We start from the raw sequence: 21,221 nt of genomic DNA, 5'->3' as shown, positions 1-21,221 counted from the left end.
CCAGTGTGGAGTCATATTGAAAAAATTCTGTTTGGCAAATTTTCTATCTCCTGATCTAATTTTATATCCGGTGATTTTAACTGTTGTTTTACTGCCTAGGGTTGCAAGCTATGATGAGTATCTTGAGTTGGAAAACATTCTAATTTTAAGAAAAAAATACTGTGGATGCAGGAGATCTGCAATAAAAACAAAGTTGTGAAAAAAATCAGCAGATCTGTGGGTGTCTGTGGAGAGAGTAGCAAGTTAACGTTTAGAGTCCAATATGATTAATTTTTTGGAACACTGGAAATGATTTTTGAGGAGGTAGTCAAGTAAATTGTCACCTCTGGAGCCCCGTCGAATAAGGACAGTGGTGGGCTTCTGAGCACTGGCAGATCGGCAACCCCTCAGTAGTGGTAGGAGCTGCTAATGTAGATTGGTTAAAGAGAGGATGCCTCAAGGTGATGGTGCCCTCTGAAGAGACACTAGCTATCAGGCTAACATTGTGAAGGGAAATTTCTGTGGTCTTCTATTTGTGGTGTAATCTTTATTGGGCAGGCAACTTAGTTCTTACCTGTTTTTCTCATTATGTATGAAACATTCATTGATGATTTTTAACTGATTTACTGTGTTACAGATTGGGGCTTACGATCAACAGATATGGGAGAAATCCGTAGAACAAAAAGAGATCAAGGTAGAGTATTTTAAATTTCTAAATGCAATTTCTATGGCGTTCGAATGGTCAGCATGTGATAACTCAGCTGAGTAAATAGCACAAAGATGAATCCAAATTTCCATAAACATTTGTGTATCCTGTAATGGTATCATGAAAAGAGAAATGTCCTTCTCACAGCTGCTTCCATCTATTTTATAAGGGCAATATTTAATTCCTTTGGAATACAAATGTATTTGTTTATTCTTTACATGCAAGTAACACTGCAAAGCAGCAGTTGTGGCCAACAGTGCCCTTTTTATGCAAGAAGAGTTGAGTGGCTTTTCTATTCCTGTTTAATGATCTGAGCTACAAATTGCTTTAGGTCTCAGACCAAGGTCACCGAGATAGATAGAACATAGAACATAGAACAGTACAGCACAGAACAGGCCCTTCGGCCCTCGATGTTGTGCCGAGCAATGATCACACTACTTAAACCCACGTAACCCGTATACCCGTAACCCATCAATCCCCCCATTAACCTTACACTACGGGCAATTTAGCATGGCCAATCCACCTAACCCGCACATCTTTGGACTGTGGGAGGAAACCGGAGCACCCGGAGGAAACCCACGCACACACGGGGAGGACGTGCAGACTCCACACAGACAGTGACCCAGCCGGGAATCGAACCTGGGACCCTGGAGCTGTGAAGCATTGATGCTAACCACCATGCTACCGTGAGGCCCCTATAGATGCCAGCCAATTTTTAAATACTGATATGATGTATCTCAGATGGACTTTGGACTGGCAAAGCTGTATGCCCCCCCCCCCCCCCCCCCCGCGCTATCAGTCTAGCAACCAAACCGTTTTTCCCTTTCTGCCGATGGCCTCGGGCAGTCATTGCCCGCGGCCCCCCGCTGACGTGCTCCCTTCGTTGCTATCCCCCCTCCCTTTCCCCCCCCCCCCCTTTTCTCCCCGGGTTGCTGCTGTTCCGGCCTTCGGTTCCTATTTCTGATCCAGAAAGTCAAGGAAGGGCTGCCACCGCCGGAAGAACCCCTGTACCGACCCTCTCAGGGCGAATTTGATTCTTTCCAATTGGATGAAGCTTGCCATGTCGTTTAACCAGGTGTTAACGCTTGGTGGCCTTGTGTCCCTCCACTGAATCAAGATCCTTCTCCGAGCTACCAAGGACGCAAAGGCCAATATTCCGGCCTCCCTTGCCTCCTGTACTCCTGGCTCCACCCCAACCCCAAAAATCGCTAGCCCCCACCCTGGTTTGACCCTGGTTCCCACCACTCTCGATACCGTCCCCGCCACCCCCTCCCAGAACTCTTCCAGTGCCGGACACATCCAGAACATATGTACATGGTTCGCAGGGCTTCCCGAACACCTAACACACCTGTCCTCCCCCCCGAAGAACCGACTCATCCTAGTCCCCGTCATATGGGCTCTGTGCAGCACCTTAAATTGGATGAGGCCCAACCTTGCGCACGACGATGACGAATTGACCCTCTCTAGGGCATCCGCCCATGTCCCATCTTCTATCTGCTCTCCCAGCTCCGCTTCCCACTTGTCTTTCAGCTCCTCTATCGGTACCTCCTCCACCTCCTGCATTATTTTGTAGATGTCCGAGACCTTCCCTTCTCCGACCCAGGCCCCTGACAGCACCCTATCACTCGCCCCTCCATCGGGAAGCAAGGGGAATCCTTCCACCTGTCGTCTGGCAAATGCCTTCACCTGCAGGTATCTAAACGTGTTCCCCGGGGGGAGCTCAAACCTCTCCTCCAGCTCTCCCAGGCTCGCAAACCTCCCCTCTATGAACATGTCCCTCAGTTGCCTGATGCCCGCCCTGTGCCAGCTCTGGAATCCCCCGCCAGTGTTCCCCGGGACAAATCTGTGGTTCCCTCTCAGTGGCGCCGCCATCAGACCCCCCACTTCCCCCCTGTGTCGCCTCCACTGCCCCCAGATTTTAAGGGTGGCCGCCACTACCGGACTCGTGGTATACCTTGTGGGGGGGAGCGGCCATGGTGCCGTTACTAGCGCCCCCAGGCTTGTATTGCCGCAGGACGCCCTCTCCATACGTTTCCAAGCTGCCCCCTCCCCCTCCATCACCCACTTGCGCACCATCGATGCGTTCGCCGCCCAGTAGTATCCGGAAAGATTGGGTAGCGCTAATCCTCCACTGTCCCTACTCCGTTCCAAGAAAATCCTTCTCACTCTAGGGGTGCCATGCGCCCACACATAGCCCATAATGCTGCTAGTTACCTTCTTGAAGAAGGCCCTGGGGAGGAAGATGGGCAAGCACTGGAACAGAAACAAGAACCTCGGGAGGACCGTCATTTTGACTGACTGCACCCTCCCTGCTAACGACAGCGGTACCATGTCCCACCTCTTGAACTCCTCCTCCATCTGCTCCACCAGCCTTGAAAAGTTCAGCTTGTGGAGGGTCCCCCAGTTCCTTGCCACCTGCACCCCCAAGTACCTGAAGCTCTTTACTGCTCTCCTAAAGGGGAGCCGCCCAATTCCCTCCCCCTGATCTCCCGGGTGTATCACAAAGACCTCACTTTTACCCACATTTAATTTATATCCCGAAAAGTCCCCAAACTCCGCTAGTATTTCCATTACCTCCGGCATTCCCCCTTCCGGATCCGCCACATACAACAACAAATCATCCGCATAGAGTGATACCCGATGCTCCTCCCCTCCCCTTGTCAGTCCTCTCCAACCCCCTGAACCCCTCAGTGCCATCGCCAACGGTTCGATCGCTAATGCAAATAGTAAGGGGGATAGGGGGCATCCCTGCCTGGTACCTCGATGGAGTCCAAAATACTCCGACCTCCTCCCGTTTGTAACCACACTCGCCATCGGGGCCGAATACAGCAGCTTCACCCACTTGATAAATCCCTCCCCAAACCCAAACCGTTCCAGCGTCTCCCACAGGTATTCCCACTCCACCCTATCGAATGCCTTCTCCGCATCCAGTGCTACCACTATCTCAGCCTCCCCCTCCACTGCTGGCATCATAATTACATTCAACAGCCTCTGGACATTTGTATTAAGTTGTCGTCCCTTTACGAAACCCGTCTGGTCCTCATGGATTACCCCTGGCACACAATCCTCTATTCTGGTTGCCAGGACCTTTGCCAACAGTTTGGCATCTACATTCAAGAGGGAGATAGGCCTATAGGACCCGCACTGTACAGGGTCTTTGTCCCGCTTCAGGATCAAGGAGATCAGGGCCTGTGACATTGTCGGGGGCAGAGCCCCCCCCTCTCGCGCCTCATTGAAGGCTCGCACCAGCACTGGACCCACCAAGTCCACATACTTCTTATAAAATTCCACCGGGAACCCATCCGGCCCCGGCGCCTTCCCCGCCTGCATCTGGCCTATCCCTTTAACTAGTTCCTGCAGCTCTATCGGCGCCCCCAGCCCCTCCACCCGTTCCTCCTGGACCTTTGGGAACCTCAATCTATCGAGGAAGTTCTCCATTCCCCCCCTCCTCCTGGGCGGCTCAGACCGGTACAATTCCCTGTAGAAATCCCTGAAGACCCCGTTCACCTCTTGCCCCTTCTGCACTACGTTCCCTCCCTTCTCTCTCACTCCCCCAATCTCTCTGGCTGCATCTCGCTTGCGCAGCTGGTGTGCTAGCATCCTGCTCGCCTTTTCCCCGTACTCATAGACCGCACCCTGTGCCCTTCTCCATTGCGTCTCCGCCTTCCTAGTGGTCAGTAGGTCAAACTGGGCCTGTAAACTGCGCCGCTCCCTCAACAGCCCCTCCTCTGGTGTCTCCGCATATCTCCTGTCCACTTCTATAAGTTCCCCCACCAGTCTCTCCCTCTCCTGCCTCTCCTTCCTTTCTCTGTGTGCCCTTATGGAGATCAGCTCTCCTCTGATCACTGCTTTCAGGGCCTCCCAGACTACCCCCACCTTCACCTCGCCCGTGTCGTTCGTGCCCAGATATCTCTCAATGCCCTTCCGGACCCTTCCGCACACCTCATCGTCCGCCAGCAGCCCCACATCCAGGCGCCACAGCGGGCGCTGGTCCCGTGCTTCCCCCAGTTCTACCTCTACCCAGTGTGGTGCATGGTCCGAAATCGCAATGGCCGAGTACTCCGTGTCCTGCACTCTCGAAATCAGCCCCCTGCTCAGTACAAAAAAGTCTATTCTGGAGTACACCCTGTGGACGTGGGAGAAAAAAGAATACTCCCTCGCCCTTGGCCTGCCAAATCTCCAAGGGTCTACCCCCCCCATCTGCTCCATGAACCCCCTTAGTACCTCCGCCGCTGCCGGCCTCCTATTCGTCCTGGAACTCGATCTGTCCAGCCCAGGGTCGAGCACTGTGTTGAAGTCCCCCCCCATGATCAGGCCTCCTGCCTCCAGACCCGGAATGAGGCCCAACAGGCGCCTCATAAAACCCGCGTCATCCCAATTCGGGGCATATACATTTACCAGCACCACATTCTCTCCCTGCAGCCTACCCTTCACCATCACGTACCTACCCTCCTTATCTGCTACCACCTGCGCCGCCACGAACGACACCCTCTTTCCCACCAAAATCGCCACCCCCCGGTTCTTTGCGTCCAAGCCTGAGTGGAACACCTGTCCCACCCACCCCCTTCTCAGGCGCACCTGGTCTACTACTCTCAAGTGAGTCTCCTGCAACATTGCCACTTCCGCCTGCAGTCCCTTTAGGTGTGAAAAAACCCTTGATCTCTTGACCGGTCCGTTCAGCCCCCTCACATTCCAAGTAATCAACCGGGTCGCGGAGCGACCCGTCCCTTTCCCCTGTCTATTAGCCATGTTCTGTCCCCTGTTCGCCCCGGGTCGACCCTCCCCTTCTGACCCGTTCCCCATGGCGATGGCCCCCCCCCCCCTCTCCTCCCGTTCTTCCCTTCCCGTCCTCAGCCTTTCCAGCAGCAACCCGGTATCCCCCCCTAACCCCCCTTCCCCCCCCCCTGGCTAGGACCCCTCCTAGCCGCAGTGTATCCACCATCGTACTCCCGAGAGTCAGCTGGTTTTCGCTGACCCGGCTGCCCCTGCCACACTCCGACTCCTCCCGATGTGGGGGGGGAGGGGCCTCCCCCCCCCCCCCCCCCCCCCCCCCCCTGCCATCCCTCTCTGACTCCGCTTCAGCGCGGGAAAAGCCGCCATTGCTGGCCACACCCCACTCTTCTCTCCTCCCCCTTCCTCCGTCCCGCGCGCGGGAAACAGGGGAGAGCCCGCGCTTTCGCCCGGCCACACCCTACCCCGCCATCTTCAATTCCACCCCCGTCCCCATCCACACCGATAACAAAGCCCCCTTAAAACGAGAGGAAGAAAAAAGAGAAAAAGAAAACACGCATAACCCACTTGCTCCCCCCCTATCCCGCCTCCCCAACTTAACAATATAACAATATAAATAACAACTCGCAAATAAATACATAAATACATAACTATGCCTGCATAACTAAATAACTAAATAACTACCCAATAATAACGTACTTAACCAACAGTAACCATAACCCTTAAAGAACAGATCAAAAAACAGTAAAAAAGCCCCCCCTACAACAACAATAATTTAGGGAAGTTAGGGAAGTTGGCAACGGGAAGAGACACACAAAAAGGAACAAAGAAACCCCCCATAACACAAGTTTCAAAGAAACCAAACGATCCATCAACTTTAACCAAGTTCCGACCTGGCCTAAGAAAGACATGGGCCACTTGATCAGTCAAGGGTACTCGGGCGGCCTCGACCGCCGGCGTTCCCAAGTTCTAGTTCAGGTCCAGCTTTTCCTCCCGAACAAAAGTCCATGCCTCCTCTGGGGTCTCAAAGTAATGGTGCTGGTCCTTGTAGGTGACCCACAAGCGCGCTGGCTGCAGCATTCCAAACTTGATCCTTTTTGCGTGCAGCACCGCCTTCGTTCGGTTAAACCGGGCCCGCCGCTTTGCCACCTCCGCACTCCAGTCCTGATATATCCGCACCGTCGAATTCTCCAATTTGCTGCTTTTCTCCCTCTTGGCCCACCTCAGCACTTTCTCCCGATCGCAGAAACGCTGGAACCGCACCAGCACCGCCCTCGGGGGCTCGTTTGCCCTAGGCCGCCTAGCCATGACCCGATATGCTTCTTCCAGCTCCAGGGGCGATGGACCGGCCCCCTCTCCCATCAGGGAGCTCAACATCTCCGCTACATATTTCGGGAGATCAGGCCCCTCCAGGCCTTCTGCTAGGCCCAGGATCCTCAAGTTCTTCCGCCTCATTCGCGTGTCCAGCTCCTCAAAGCGGCTCTGCCATTTCAGGTGGAGTGCCTCGTGCACCTCCACCTTTCCCACGAGGACCGTGGCTTCCTCCTCCCTCACCGCCATCTCCTGCTGCAGCTCTCTTTCGACGCCTCTTGGGTCGCCTGGGCCCCCATCAGCCTTGTGGTCGTCGCGTTCATAGACTCTAAGAGTTCCACTTTCAGCTCCGTAAAACACCGGAGGAGAGCGGCCTGCTGCTCCTCCGCCCATTTTCTCCAATCTTCTAGTGCGCCACCGGCCGCCATTTTGGTCCTCTTCCCCCGCTTTTTTTGGGGAGCTGCTGCCGCTTTTTTTGTCGCCCCTCTCCGAGTACCGACCATAAGGTTGGTCTCACTCTCCTCAGGGAGCCTTCCCCCACCGGGATTCGTCTTTACAGTACCGTCGGGGCCCTCCAATCGGCCCTTAAACACCTTTGTTGCAGGAGCTGCCAAATGTGCGACTTAGCTGGTCATAGCCGCAACCGGAAGTCGATATTTCTCATTTTCATAGAACATAGAACATTACAGCACAGTACAGGCCCTTCGGCCCACGATGTTGTGCCGTCCTGTGAAACCCCTCTAAAGTCCCTCTACAATATTCCCTTATCGTCCATATGCCTATCCAATGACCATTTGAATGCGTTTAGTGTTGGCGAGTCCACTACTGTTGCAGGCAGGACATTCCACGCCCTTACTACTCTCTGAGTAAAGAACCTACCTCTGACATCTGTCCTATATCTATCTCCCCTCAATTTAAAGCTATGTCCCCTCGTGCTGGACATCACCATCCGAGGAAAAAGGCTCTCACTGTCCACCCTATCTAATCCTCTGATCATCTTGTATGCCTCAATTAAGTCACCTCTTAACCTTCTCTCTAACGAAAACAGCCTCAAGTCCTTCAGCCTTTCCTCATATGATCTTCCCTCCATACCAGGCAACATTCTTGTAAATCTCCTCTGAACCCTTTCCAATGCTTCCACATTCTTCCTATAATGTGGCGACCAGAACTGCACACAATACTCCAAATGCGGCCGCACCAGAGTTTTGTACAACTGCAACACGACCTCATGGCTCCGAAACTCAATTCCTCTACCAATAAAAGCTAACACACCGTACGCCTTCTTAACAACCCTCTCAACCTGGGTGGCAACTTTCAGGGATCTATGGACATGGATACCGAGATCTCTCTGCTCGTCCGTCCACACTACCAAGAATCTTACCATTAGCCCAGTACTCTGCCTTTCTGTTATTCCTTCCAAAATGAATCACCTCACACTTTTCTGCATTAAACTCCATTTGCCACCTGTCAGCCCAGCTCTGCAGCTTATCTATGTCCCTCTGTAACTTGTAACATCCTTCTGCACTGTCCACAACTCCACCGACTTTAGTGTCATCTGCAAATTTACTCACCCATCCTTCTATGCCCTCCTCCAGGTCATTTATAAAAATGACAAACAGCAACACCCCAAAACAGATCCTTGTGGCACACCACTAGTAACTGGACACCAGTCAGAGCATTTCCCATCAACCACCACTCTTTGTCTTCTATCAGCTAGCCAATGTCTGATCCAAACTGCTAAATCACCCTGAATCCCAAGCCTCTGTATTTTCTGCAATAGCCTACCGTGGGGAACCTTATCAAACGCTTTACTGAAATCCATATACACCACATCAACTGCTTTACCCTCATCCACCTGTTTGGTCACCTTCTCGAAGAACTCAATGAGGTTTGTGAGGCACGATCACAAAACCATGTTGACTATCTCTAATCAAATTATTCCTTTCCAGATGATTATACATCCTATCTCTTATAAACCTTTCCAAGACTTTTCCCACAACAGAAGTAAGGCTCACTGGCCTATAGTTACCGGGGTTATCTCTACTCCCCTTCTTGTACAAGGGGACAACATTTGCTATCCTCCAGTCCTCTGGCACTATTCCTGTAGACAAAGATGACTTAAAGATCAAAGCCAAAGGCTCAGCAATCTCCTCCCTAGCTTCCCAGAGAATCCTAGGATAAATCCCATCCGGCCCAGGGGACTTATCTATTTTCACACTTTCCAGAATCGCTAACACCTCCTCCTTATGAACCTCAAGCCCTTCTAGTCTAGTAGCCTGTATCTCAGTATTCTCCTCGACAACTTTGTCTTTTTCCTGTGTGAATACTGACGAAAAATACTCATTTAGCACCTCTCCTATCTCCTCGGACTCTACACACAACTTCCCACTACTGTCCTTGACTGGCCCTACTCTTACCTTAGTCATTCTTTTATTCCTGACATACCTATAGAAAGCTTTAGGGTTATCCTTGATCCTACCTGCCAAAGACTTCCCATGTCCTCGCTTGGCTCTTCTTAGCTCTCTCTTTTGAGCCTTCCTAGCTAACTTGTAACTCTCAAGCGACCCAACTGAACCATCACGTCTCATCTTCACATAAGCCTCCTTCTTCCTCTTGACAAGTGATTCAACTGCTTTAGTAACCCATGGTTCCCTCACTCGACCACTTCCTCCCTGCCTAACAGGTACATACTTATCAAGGACACGCAGTAGCTGTTCCTTGAACATGCTCCACATTTCCATTGTGTCCATCCCCTGCAGTTTTCCTCTCCAGGCGATGCATCCCAAGTCTTGCCTCATCGCATCATAACTGCCTTTCCCCCAGCAATAACTCTTGCCCTGTGTTTTTTACCTATCCCTTTCCATCGCTAAAGTAAACGTAATCGAATTGTGGTCACTATCACCAAAATGCTCACCAACCTCCAAATCTAAAACCTGTCCTGGTTCATTACCCAGTACCAAATCCAATATGGCCTCGCCTCTTGTTGACCTATCTACATACTGCATCAGGAAACCCTCCTTCACACATTGGACAAAAACGGATCCATCTAAAGTACTCAAACTATAGTGTTTCCAGTCAATATTTGGAAAGTTAAAGTCCCCCATAACAACTACCCTGTTATTTTCGCTCCTATCCAGAATCATCTTTGCAATCCTTTCCTCTACATCTCTGGAACTTTTCGGAGGCCTATAGAAAAGCCCTAACAGGGTGACCTCTCCTTTCCTGTTTCTTAACTCAGCCCATACTACCTCAGTATTCGAGTCCTCATCAAATGTCTTCTCAGCCACCGTAATACTGTCCTTGACTAACAATGCCACCCCTCCCCCTCTCTTACCACCTTCCCTGAACTTACTGAAATATCTAAACCACGGTACCTGCAACAACCATTCCTCGCCCTGCTCTATCCATGTCTCCGAAATGGCCACAACATCGAAGTCCCAGGTACTAACCCATGCCGCAAGCTCACCCACCTTATTCCGGATGCTCCTGGCATTGAAGCAGACGCACTTTAGACCACCTTCCTTCCTGCCGGTACACTCCTACAACTTTGAAACCTTACTCATGACCTCACTACTCTTAGCTTCGTGTGTACTGGAGCTACAATTCAGGTTCCCAATCCCCTGCTGAACTAGTTTAAACCCTCCCGAAGAGCATTAGCAAACCTCCCCCCGAGGATATTAGTACCCCTCTGGTCCAGGTGTAGACCATAGTCACATAAGTGCAGGATGAAGAATATTTCCTTATTTCCCTGCCCAAAAATATAAACAACTATATTTTGTTTTCTGAAATAGTTCCTGCATTGCATTTTTTAATTGCCCTCATTTTAAAGTATAATTTTGTACTTTTATTAACTATTCTATTTGTAATTGTTACATGCCTCGAACTTTTAACATCTAGTTAGATTCATGGCCACTAAGCAATAAATTACTTAGTAATTATTTTCATAGAATAGCATGGAATTAATCTTACTGATTTTTCTGCTGATTAAAAGAGTGGGCAGTGAGCATCTATGTTGTTAGGAATGTTCAGGGTCCCAGTGCTCTATGTAATAGCCGAGAGGATTAACTAATATAGTCAATCAGAAATTGGATTCAAATTAAGGTGCTTCCATTAGTGCAGTGTTCAGTTGCTAGGCTCTGTTGGAAAGGGTCCAGAGGAGGTTCACAAGAATGATCCCTGGAATGAAGAGCTTGTCATATGAGGAACGGTTGAGGACTCTGGGTCAGTACTCGGAGTTTAGAAGGATGAGGGGGGATCTTATTGAAACTTACAGGATGCTGTGTGACCTGGATTGAGTGGACGTGGAGAGGATGTTTCCACCTATAGGAAAAACTAGAAGCAGAGGACACAATCTCAGACTAAACGGACGCTCCTTTAAAACAGAGATGAGGAGGAATCTTTTCAGCCAGAGGGTGGTGAAGCTGTGGAACTCTTTGCCGCAGAAGGCTGCGGAGGCCGTCACTGAGTATCTTTAAAACAAGAGATAGATACGTTTTTCATCAATAAGGGGATCAGGGGTTATGGGGAGAAGGCAGGAGATTGGGGATGAGAAAAATATCAGCCATGATTGAATGGCGGAACAGACTCGATTGGCTGAGTGACCTAATTCTGCTCTTCTGTCTTATGGTCTTATGTTTTATGACTATTTTGCTGAATACTATCCCTGTATTGTTACCTTTGTTTTATTTCTACATCATGCCATTTCTGTCAGTGTATCAGTTACTAAGTAGTCATATTAGTCTTTCATTAAATGTGTCCTTTTTAGTATTATTTATATGTGCGGCACTGTAGCATAGTGGTTAGCACCATTGCTTCACAGCGGCAGGGCCCCAAGTTCAATTCCCGGCTTGGGCCATTGTGTGGACTTTGCACGTTCTCCCTATGTCTGCATGGATTTCCTCCGGGTGCTCCGGTTTCCTCACACAAGTCCCGAAAGACGTGCTTGTCAGGTGAATTGGACATTCTGAATTCTCCCTCAGTGTACCCGAACAGGTGCCGGAGTATGGTGACTAGGGGATTTTCCCAATAACTTCATTGTAGTGTTAATGAATCCTACTTGTGACACTAATAAAGATTATTATATTATTATTACTTTTTACAGTTTATTACACTGGTAAGTACCCCAGGAAATGATTTTGTGTTTGTACACTTGTACACTGCCATGGTCAGTTGTGCTATGGATTCTGGCCTGGTTTTTTGATTCAAGTTTTGAATATATGCTGTGTGATTCAAAGGGTTCAATGAAAGATTTTCCTCTATGTGCTACCAGTACCAAAATGATAAATACATTTATTAAGTAAATGTCTTTACTATTTTGCTACACAGAGTACATGGATAAGTACTAAAAGCATGGATATGAATTGCACTGCAGCGTATTTTTATGTTTTATGTGTACTGCACCACACATCCAAAACTAATATGTGTGTTATTAATACGTTATTCTTGAAGGTGCACACTTTTTATTACACTAATGAGATTCTGAGTGCTACAGAATATTGAGAAGCCTTCTGGCATTGGCTACCACCTCTTCACACCCTCAACTTTAAAAACATAGGCACTTTTCAAAGATAGATTTATGAATCCCTGGCTGAAAGTCTCCAAAGCACTTGGTGCACTTCCATTGGCAATCACTGGGACTCCCCCTAAATCTCAATCCCATGTATCTTGCTATCAAAGATTCTAGCACAATGTGCATCATGTTTAATTGACAGCATAAACACTTCAGTTCCTTGCTCTATTCAGCATCGCATTTCTGAACATTGCCTCGTTAGAAATAAAACAAAATCTCCAGCCTTAGCAATTATTTGCAATGTATTACAGTTATAATTAGTATATGAACTTAGTGTCATGAACATGTGCTCATCACAGGCACAATCCTGTAAATGTTTTATAAGTTTACACCTCATGGTTCATTGGCAAAGCTATTGTGATTCCTCTTATCCATAACATTTAATTACTGATAAATATGCAGCATTCTTATTTTTAATAAACAATTTTATTGAGGTAGTTTTTGGCTTTATAAACAGTTACAGACATAATCAGAAAGGAAGCAAAAAAGGCAAAAATGTGCAAACATCCACATACTTTCAATATGCAGCATTCTTAACAGCACTACTTGCCTGGGTTGGTGAACTTCGTGTGAATGGCTGCTTGAATTGATCAGGTTGAATATAGTATTGGAAATAGTGGAGATAACCATGGCAATGGCCACCTCTGTGTTCATTGCAATTTTCTGTTATTTTACATACATTCTTCCTGGAAAGCATAAATTATGCATTTATATATTGCGTGCAAGGATTGCCAGCTGTATCCAAAGATTTTTATTATCTTCCACAAGAAATCATCGCGTACCTAAAAGCATTTCAAACTACCAGTTGTGAACATAAAACTTGTTAAATGAAGCACAGATGCAGCTTTTGCTCGGTCACAAGCCTTAGAGGCATGTCACAAGATAGTTATAGATGAGGAAGTCCATTTCAGCTACTCCAACCAGAATGGTCCTGAAGTTTCTCATTGTAGCAACTAGTTAGTTCTGAAATTATTTAGAGTTTGTACTTCTGCTCTAACAAGAACCCATTTCATTTATTATTCATTCTATGAAGAAACCTTAAAGTTGCAACTCCCTTGTCCAGCTCCTTCAATTAAATTTAAAATAATTTTCCAGATTTCCCATACTGTATACAATTTTGTTTATGCCTATAATTTCTCAGCTGGTCATTTTAAGGTTTTTCCAGACTTTATTCACAATCGAGATGCCAGAGGCACATAAGCATTCCTGTGCTTTTCTCTGCACTGCTCCGAGTGCTTACATGTTCCGACTGTACCTTGACAAAAATTGGAAATTTTACTTATGCTGTATGTAGTCTGATCAGGAAACTGTACAGTTTGATTATGAGTACTTATTTATTGTGCTCTGTTAACATTCTATTAACTTTGTTGATTCAACGGGCAGCACGGTGGCGCAGTGGTTAGCATTGCTGCCTCATGGCGCCGAGGTCCCAGGTTCGATCCCGCTCTGGGTCACTCCATGTGGAGTTTGCACATTCTCCCTGTCTTTGCGTGGGTTTCGCCCCCACAACCCAAAAAGATGTGGTGGATTGGTCACGCTAAATTGCCCATTAATTGGGGGGAAAAAATGAATTGGGTACACTAAACTTAAAACAAAAACTTTGTTGATTGCTGTTCTGCACTGATTGGGCATTCTTTGTCAAGTTACCAAGACATGGATCTCTTCTAATGTAACCCATTGCTATTTGAACACTAATCACAAACTGCATGTATTACTTATTATTAATTCCCTAACCGTGGTATTTTGTATTTGTTTGTTCTAAGTTTCAACCACCATTTTTGCTCTTCTTGCTCGCATACTTTATATTCATTATGAAATTTCTGTGTTGTCTCTTTCGATTTCACTACTCCTATCATAGGTTAGTATTATCTGCAAATTTGATCATCTTGTACTGTCTTTTTTATTTAATTTTTCAAATCTAATACTTTTCTGAGTCCATGGCCAACATTTTTCTTTTTGAGGCGAGAAGCAGGGGTTGGGATCAATCCCAACATTGTGATCCTGCCTTCATCCAGGCAGTGTCGACGGGCAGAATTTATTTAATCTCTCTGATGATATGGATGCCTAGAGTTGGGCTTGTCAGGCAGAAACTGGGATGAATTAATACAGAAGTGACCAAGTTAAAAGGCTTTCAAACAGCCAAACAGTTGGCTGATCTGATTAGCAAAGAATGAATGAATGGAGAGAGAATTTAAACAATTAACTCTGGATCTCACAACGGGACGCCTTTCAATATTGTACCAAGGAGAAGTGCACTTTATCCAATCGATAATCTATTCTAATGCTTTGGAAGACTTTTCCACATTTACAATGTTTGTAAATTCCCCATTTTTTTTACTTGACTGCTTGCCAGTTGTCAGAAGTAACCACTTGGCAGCTGTATTATTTAATAATCAAAACACTGTCATTGCTCACTTATTAAAAACAAAAAACAACTCGGGCTAAAGAATTTCATGATGAACTGTAACAGAGGCAGCACCATTTACTAATTTATCCTCCAATCCATGGTTGGTGCCCATTCTGCACTTTCATTCTGTGATTTCAGAGTGAAAACAAGGTACCTCAAATTGCAGACATTCTCAAACACCCACTTTTATAATGATGCCGGCAATTACTAAATTGCAGTGTGTTGGGATTTCAACCTCCCCCTTTTCCTAAACTGCCAGAAATGGCCGGAGATATAAATGGAGATTCTGCTTTTGCATCTCGGCGGTCATTTTGTTTAAGAATCTGACTCTGTTTAGGATCACGAGATCTTGGCAGAAGTCACTGATATAAATTCAAATTAGTTAGATATGATTGAATGTCCCAGCACTAACACCTGTGACCCCAATTGCTGTATCATTCTACCCCTTCAACCAATTTCTTATCCAAAACCTCAGAATTTACCCGACTCCCAAAGCTTTTGAGTTCATATGAGACTTTGTCAACTTCTGGATCTCTTCATTATCTATGTTTTGAGCTTCATCAGAGCCTATGGGACGATTTTGAGCTCATGTTAACTACCATCGAGACCGTGACGCGGGTCCAAAATCTGGCAAGAATTGGAAAATCTGATTCTGGCAAGATCACGATTTCCGATTTTCAAGCCCCCTCATCGGTGGAATAATGCCAAACATGTCGCAGGAGCCTGGGACCTCATTTGAATACATTATTCCGAGACTCGCCCCTGGGGGCAGGGTGACTGTGAGGTACTTAGATGGGGTTCCATGAGAGTCCAGGCTCTAAGGCCAGAGTGGGGGACTTCGGAATGTGTTGCATCCCTCCCTCATGAGGCAGGGAGATCCTCTCACTGGGGTGGGGGGGGGGGGGGGGGGGGGGGGGGGAGAATGACTCCTTTTGAGCACTAAAGGTGCTCAATGATTGGAAGTATGTGGTGCGCTTCCTGCAAGAAACCCACACCGTTCTGGGAGTCGAATGCTGCTGGAGTGGCGAGGGGCTCCTACATGAGTCCCCTGGCCTGTCATTCTGGCGGGCGGATGGCTATCCTGTTGGCCACGTATTTTCAGTCAGTAATCTTGGGGGTCAAGGAGCCTGTGCAAGGCCGATTGCTGCACCTGACAGTCCGTGAGGGGGGAGTGGTATTGCATTTTGTGAATGTCTATGCCGTCCTTCGCTGGTCAGCAACAAGCGACTAGTGAGGGGGGGAGGGCGGGGGGAGAACTTATACCGGTGCCTTCACCCTATCCCCATAACCCAGTTCAATGTGGTGCTGTTGCAGGAGACCCACCTGCGGGTAAGAGACCTGGGACGGAATTCCCTGACCCCCCCCGGGGGGTCGGAGAATCGCCCGGGGCCGGCGTCAATCCCGCCCCCGCCGTGGCCCGAATTCTCCGCCACCCGGGAAACGGCGGGGGTGGGGATCGTGCTGCGCCGATCGGCGGGCGGGCCTGTGCCGTGGGGACACTCTTTTTCTTCCGCCCTGCCATGGCCTTCACCATGGTGGGGGCAGAAGAGACCCCCTCCCCTGTGCATGCGCCGGTATGATGTCAGCAGCCGCTGACGCACCGGCGCATGTGCGGACTTCCGCAGGCCGGCGAAGGCCTTTCGGCCCCGGCTGGCGGGGCGCCGAAGGCCGTTCGCGCCGGCCAGCGGAGCGGGAGCCACTCTGGCCTGGGCCTAGCCCCTAAAGGTGCGGAGAATTCCACACCTTTGGGGAGGCCCAAAGCCGGAGTGGTTCACACCACTCCGTCCCGCTGGGCCCCCCCGCCCCGCCAGGTAGGGGAGATTCCCGGCCCAGGTTAAGCTTCGGGAGAGTTGGGTTAACCAGATATTTAACCCGGGCTTCAACATCAGGGCCCACGATTTGGCAATACTTATTAATAAAAGAGTTTGGTTTCAAATTAACCCACTCAGGAGGTGGCTGACGACACCAGTGCAGAGGCCACAAACAGCTGTGGAGACTTGCTGCAATGGTACTTTTGTGCCAACGCTCGAACTGGTTGAGTAGGCGATAGGGCTGCTGAAGATGTCGTTCTGCTGTTTGGGCCAGTCGGGGTATGTCCTACAATATAGCCTCCAGAGGTTTTTTTTTTCCTTTATTCTTTCATGGGATGTGGGCACGCAGGGAAGGCCATAATTTGTTGCCCATCCCTACTTCCCTTCGATCTGAGTGGCTTTGTTTTAAAGAGTCAACCACATTGCTGTGGATCTGGAGTCACATGTAGGCCAGACCAGGTGAGGATGGCAGATTTCCTTCCATAAAGGGCATTAGCGAACCAGATGGGTTTTTACAATAATTGACAATGATTTCATGATCATCTTTTAATTTCAGATTTTTATTGGATTCCAATTTCGCCATCTGCCGTGGTGGGATTCAAACCTGGATCCTCAGAGCATTACCCTGCATGCCTGGATTACTAGTCCAGTGACAATACCATTACGCCACTGCCTCCCTACAGTGCCCTGCATAATTATGGTCTGCTGCGTTCCCCATAACTTGGCGCTGCAGAAGGGAGACCGGCTGAACCAGGAGGAGATGGGGACACCACCTCTCCTCAGATGAGGAGGGAAGCGCAGGGCAACCCACAGAGGAGGAGAAGGCAGAGTCTTGGGTCATGTCCAGGGCCTGCATTGACCAAAGGGCTAGGAACGCCCTCACAGCCCCATGGCTTGGTGACGACCGGGACGAGGGAGTGAAGAGCTCTTCCACCATGCGGTGTGTCATCTCATCAGTGCTGTGCTGCCAGTAGTAGGTTCTTGTGATGGTAGCCAAGTTCATGGACAGGGCGCTCAAACTGGACTGTGCAGGAGAATGATGATGACTTGCATTGAAGACTAGTGCTGGTCCTCAGCGAATTGTCTGACTCGTGCATGGCAAAGAGCTCAACACGTCCTGCCAATGAACGGGTTTATCTTTGGGTACAGCGATACTGGATGGCCTCATCTGCTGCAGGGGGGCCTCTCTGCACTTTGTCAGCTCACAGCCTCCTCACCAGCGGAGAAGAGTGGCAAAAATGAAGGCCTGAGTGTTTATCTAGGGGCAGGTGGCCCATGCCAGCAGCAGCGGTGTGTCTTTATTGAGTCATCAGTGTGGGAGTTGGGAGAGACATAGTGCTGCCATTCTCACACTCCACAAGTGCCGGGTGGGGGGCGTTGTTGCCGGAGGAGGGGCCCGGGGGGGGGGGGGGGTTGCGGAACATGGCGCCATGAAATGACAGAGTGGAGGATCTACTGATGAACAAAGTAATGTTTAATACTAGAGCCAACTAGTGCCAAGGTTTCCATGCCCACTAGATGCCTACAGTTTCTTACTCTTCCTCGCCCTCCCACTACATCTAAGTATATCCACAGGTTCCACAGCTGAGTTTGAGGCAGCTTGCTGCCGTCCATGCCCTGTGCCTGAGATGACTATAGTGGAGATGACCCCTTGAGGGTCCGGGCCTACATGTGAACAGCACTGATGTTGCAGTGCTACTCTCCTCGGTGTACTGGCCAGGGGATGGGTCGCTCATCAGTGTCAGATGGACTGGGCTTCCCCTTGGTGGATGGCCCTGGATTGTGCTCATGTCAATCCTCTTCCCTTCGAGTGCCCGGGGGACCCTGTGCCCCTCCGTGGGTTAGAGGAGCAGTTGGAGTGAGATTCAATAGCCCCACCATCCTCTGGTGCTGACACTCGTGGATTCCAATTAGCGCCTACACAGTGTAGTTGAAGCCCTACACCACGGAGCTCGACCTCAGCCATGGAGGTCATGAGCTGAGCTACGGAGCGGACATCCTTCACCATGGAGTGCATGTCCTGCACCAAGGTCTCCATGGCAGTATCCACCCTCTCTTGGCATCATTGAGTTGGATTGATTGCATCACCTCTTCAGACAGAAGGTGATGGAACTTCACCAGTTGGCCTTGCAGTCTGAGGAAAAATTTTGTCATTCCCCTGCTGAAGCTCACGACTCTGCCTTTGCAGTTCCAGCTGCTCTGGAGCGACCAGACCCAGGGGAAGGTCATCAGCCAGGGGCTCAGCAGAGTCCTGGGCTCCGGGATCCCTCCAAGTGCTTGTTGCCTGCAATGGCTTTGCTCCCGCCTGCTGTGGATCTTCAATTCTGAGGTGCCCAGCAGTGAGTGGCCCAGAGGCTTGCCTACTAGTTAATCCTACCGAGGTGTGAGTATTTGTGTTGGTGGATTGTGTGGGTGACCGATGTGATGCCTCTTCAGTGGTGGTGTCTAAGACGTCTCCCTCAGAGCTGCTTCTGTGCGTGGTCTCCAAGGGGTGCGAGGATGGTCTGAGCTGGTCAACTGATTGCCCTGCAAGGGAAGGGAGATGGCATTAGTGGATCGTGGAGCGTAAATGATGGGACAATGTTTACTCACATGAGGCTTGACGAATGACTGTGTCCTGAGGCTTCTCACTTTTGTCTGCAGCACCCACTTCGCTGTCTGCGCAGGCATGGTCTTGCTCGTCACTGGCCAGCTCAGGAGCTCTTTCCGCAAAGGAGGTGAGGCATCTGAGCTCGCGCATGGCTGTGCTCACTCACACCTTTTATGCTCAGGTTTGTCCTGCAAAGGGACTGATGGGGAGGTGGGAGTCCTGCTAGTTCAGATGGTGATGAAAAGGAGCAGAGTAGGTAGGTTTGGGGGACACCATTGCAAGGGGCTGCCTTGTGACAAGTGTTGGTAACCCGTATGGTGGCTGGGTAAGAGATCACCTTAGAGATGTGAGAGACTGGAGGTGGCAGATTTACCCTAGCTGCGCATAGACGTTTGTTCATCTTTTTGCAGCACTGCTGCGCCACTCTTTTCTGCAGGGAGCTGGCACTAACTAGGGCTTCCTCTGCCTCCCAGGCAGGGGTGGTGACTTTGCTGGAAGGATGTCGGTGTGACCATGGATACAGGACAGCTCGCCTCTGCTTCGCACCATCCACGAGTCTGGTCAGGGCTTCCTCTGTGAATCGTGCAGCTTCCTGGTAGTCACCCCCTCTAATGGATCTGGAACGGGTGCTGGGGAGGTGTTTATATGGAGCTCCCCACTGATTGCAGAGATTAAGTAGCCCAGGGGAGAGCTAATCAGTGGGAGGGCACCACGAACCTAGCATGGTTCACGTGGCTAATAAAACATTTTCAAAGAGGCTCAATAATCTGATAAATTTCCCACCGGCGCCAGCCAGATTTGCACCAATTTACACACCGGAACCAACACTGTCAAATTTATATAAGATTCCACCCTGTGCTGTCACTTCCTCAAATAAATCAAACAATTTAGGCAAGATCTGTACTAACTGTCATTATTTAATGACTTGTTTTATTGTTAAAGGTCAAGTTTACATATGGTTTCCATTATTTTACATGGGATTAAAGTAAATTAAAGTTGGTGGGTAGAGAAGGGTGTTTCTAAAATTAATGAGCTGATTCGTGGAAATCACTCATTTGTATTCATTAAGGTAAACAGTAGCTAAGTACTTTTTTACACTCTAGCTGAGCGTTAATGTCTGTCGATTGTATGTCCATGAAGCTGCTGTACAAAGGGACATTATCACCTCAGATATTCAACAATAATCTCTTCCCCACCCCAATAATAGCTGGCTCCACAAAATATTGGCCAAGCAACTTTGCCTCACAGTGCCTGGGACCCAGGTTCAAATCCAGCCTCGGATGATTGTCTGTTTGGAGTTAGCACTTTCTTCCCGTGTCTGCGTGGGTTTCTACAGGGTGCTCCGGTTTCCTCCCATAGTCTAAAGATGTGCAGGTTAGGTGGATTGGTCATGATAAATTGCCCCTTAGGGTGGGGTTGCAGGAATAGGGCGGGGAATTGGGCCTAGATAGGGTGGTCTTTCGAAGGGTTGGTGCAGACGATGGGCTGAATTACCTCCTTCTGCACTGTAGGGATTCTATGAGCCAATGAACACTTGCCATGAGCAGTGCTTGCAATATGGTACAAAAATGTTGTAAACTCAATTAATTCTGTAAGATTTAACACATGGATGAGAATCAATTTTACATGATTGAAGGGTCCTGCTTTGGACAGATGAAATGTCAACAGTAAGTCTGGTTCTGCATTGAATATGTGATCTTAGTTTTCTGTTTCTGATCATGCTTGTTGACGTGGCATTCTTGTATGCAGGTTAAAGTGGGAAATATTGTTTGTTTACTGGATTTCTGTTTCTTTCCCATAGGGCATGAAGAACAAACCAAAGAAAACTGGCCATGTAAAGCCAGACCTCATAGATGTTGATCTTGTAAGGGGTAAATATGCCTTTTTTTTTTAAGGAAATCTGCTAGAATAGGGCATATATCCAATGTTGTTATCCTCATTTGCAGATAAAAAGTAACACCCAAATGTCCTCACAAACTCATTAGAATATGTCTGAATTTAAGATAGGTGGATATGGGCGTAAATCATAAAACAATTCGGGGCATAGATGACATCTACCCAAGGCCACATGTTTTTGCCATTGGTCGTCTTGTGACAGAAGAGGCTGAGTACTGATC

At 48.8% G+C, this 21,221-nt stretch overlaps 1 protein-coding gene across 4 annotated transcripts in view; it reads left to right on the top strand.

Annotated features, from left to right (window-relative positions):
• LOC119973425 (protein PHTF2-like) overlaps positions 1-21,221 on the top strand; it is a 181,368-nt gene that overhangs the window by 106,641 nt on the left and 53,506 nt on the right. For all 4 annotated transcript variants that reach the window (XM_038811528.1, XM_038811526.1, XM_038811525.1 and 1 more), the window contains 2 exons: positions 617-673; positions 20,906-20,975. In XM_038811528.1, the coding sequence (XP_038667456.1) occupies positions 617-673; positions 20,906-20,975 (127 nt within the window). The remainder of the gene's footprint in view (positions 1-616; positions 674-20,905; positions 20,976-21,221) is intronic.

The sequence above is a fragment of the Scyliorhinus canicula genome, chromosome 11, assembly GCF_902713615.1.
Source record: "Scyliorhinus canicula chromosome 11, sScyCan1.1, whole genome shotgun sequence".
NCBI lineage: Eukaryota > Metazoa > Chordata > Chondrichthyes > Carcharhiniformes > Scyliorhinidae > Scyliorhinus > Scyliorhinus canicula.
Note: the sequence above shows the minus strand (reverse complement) of the source record. Positions and strands in the feature narration are given on the sequence as shown.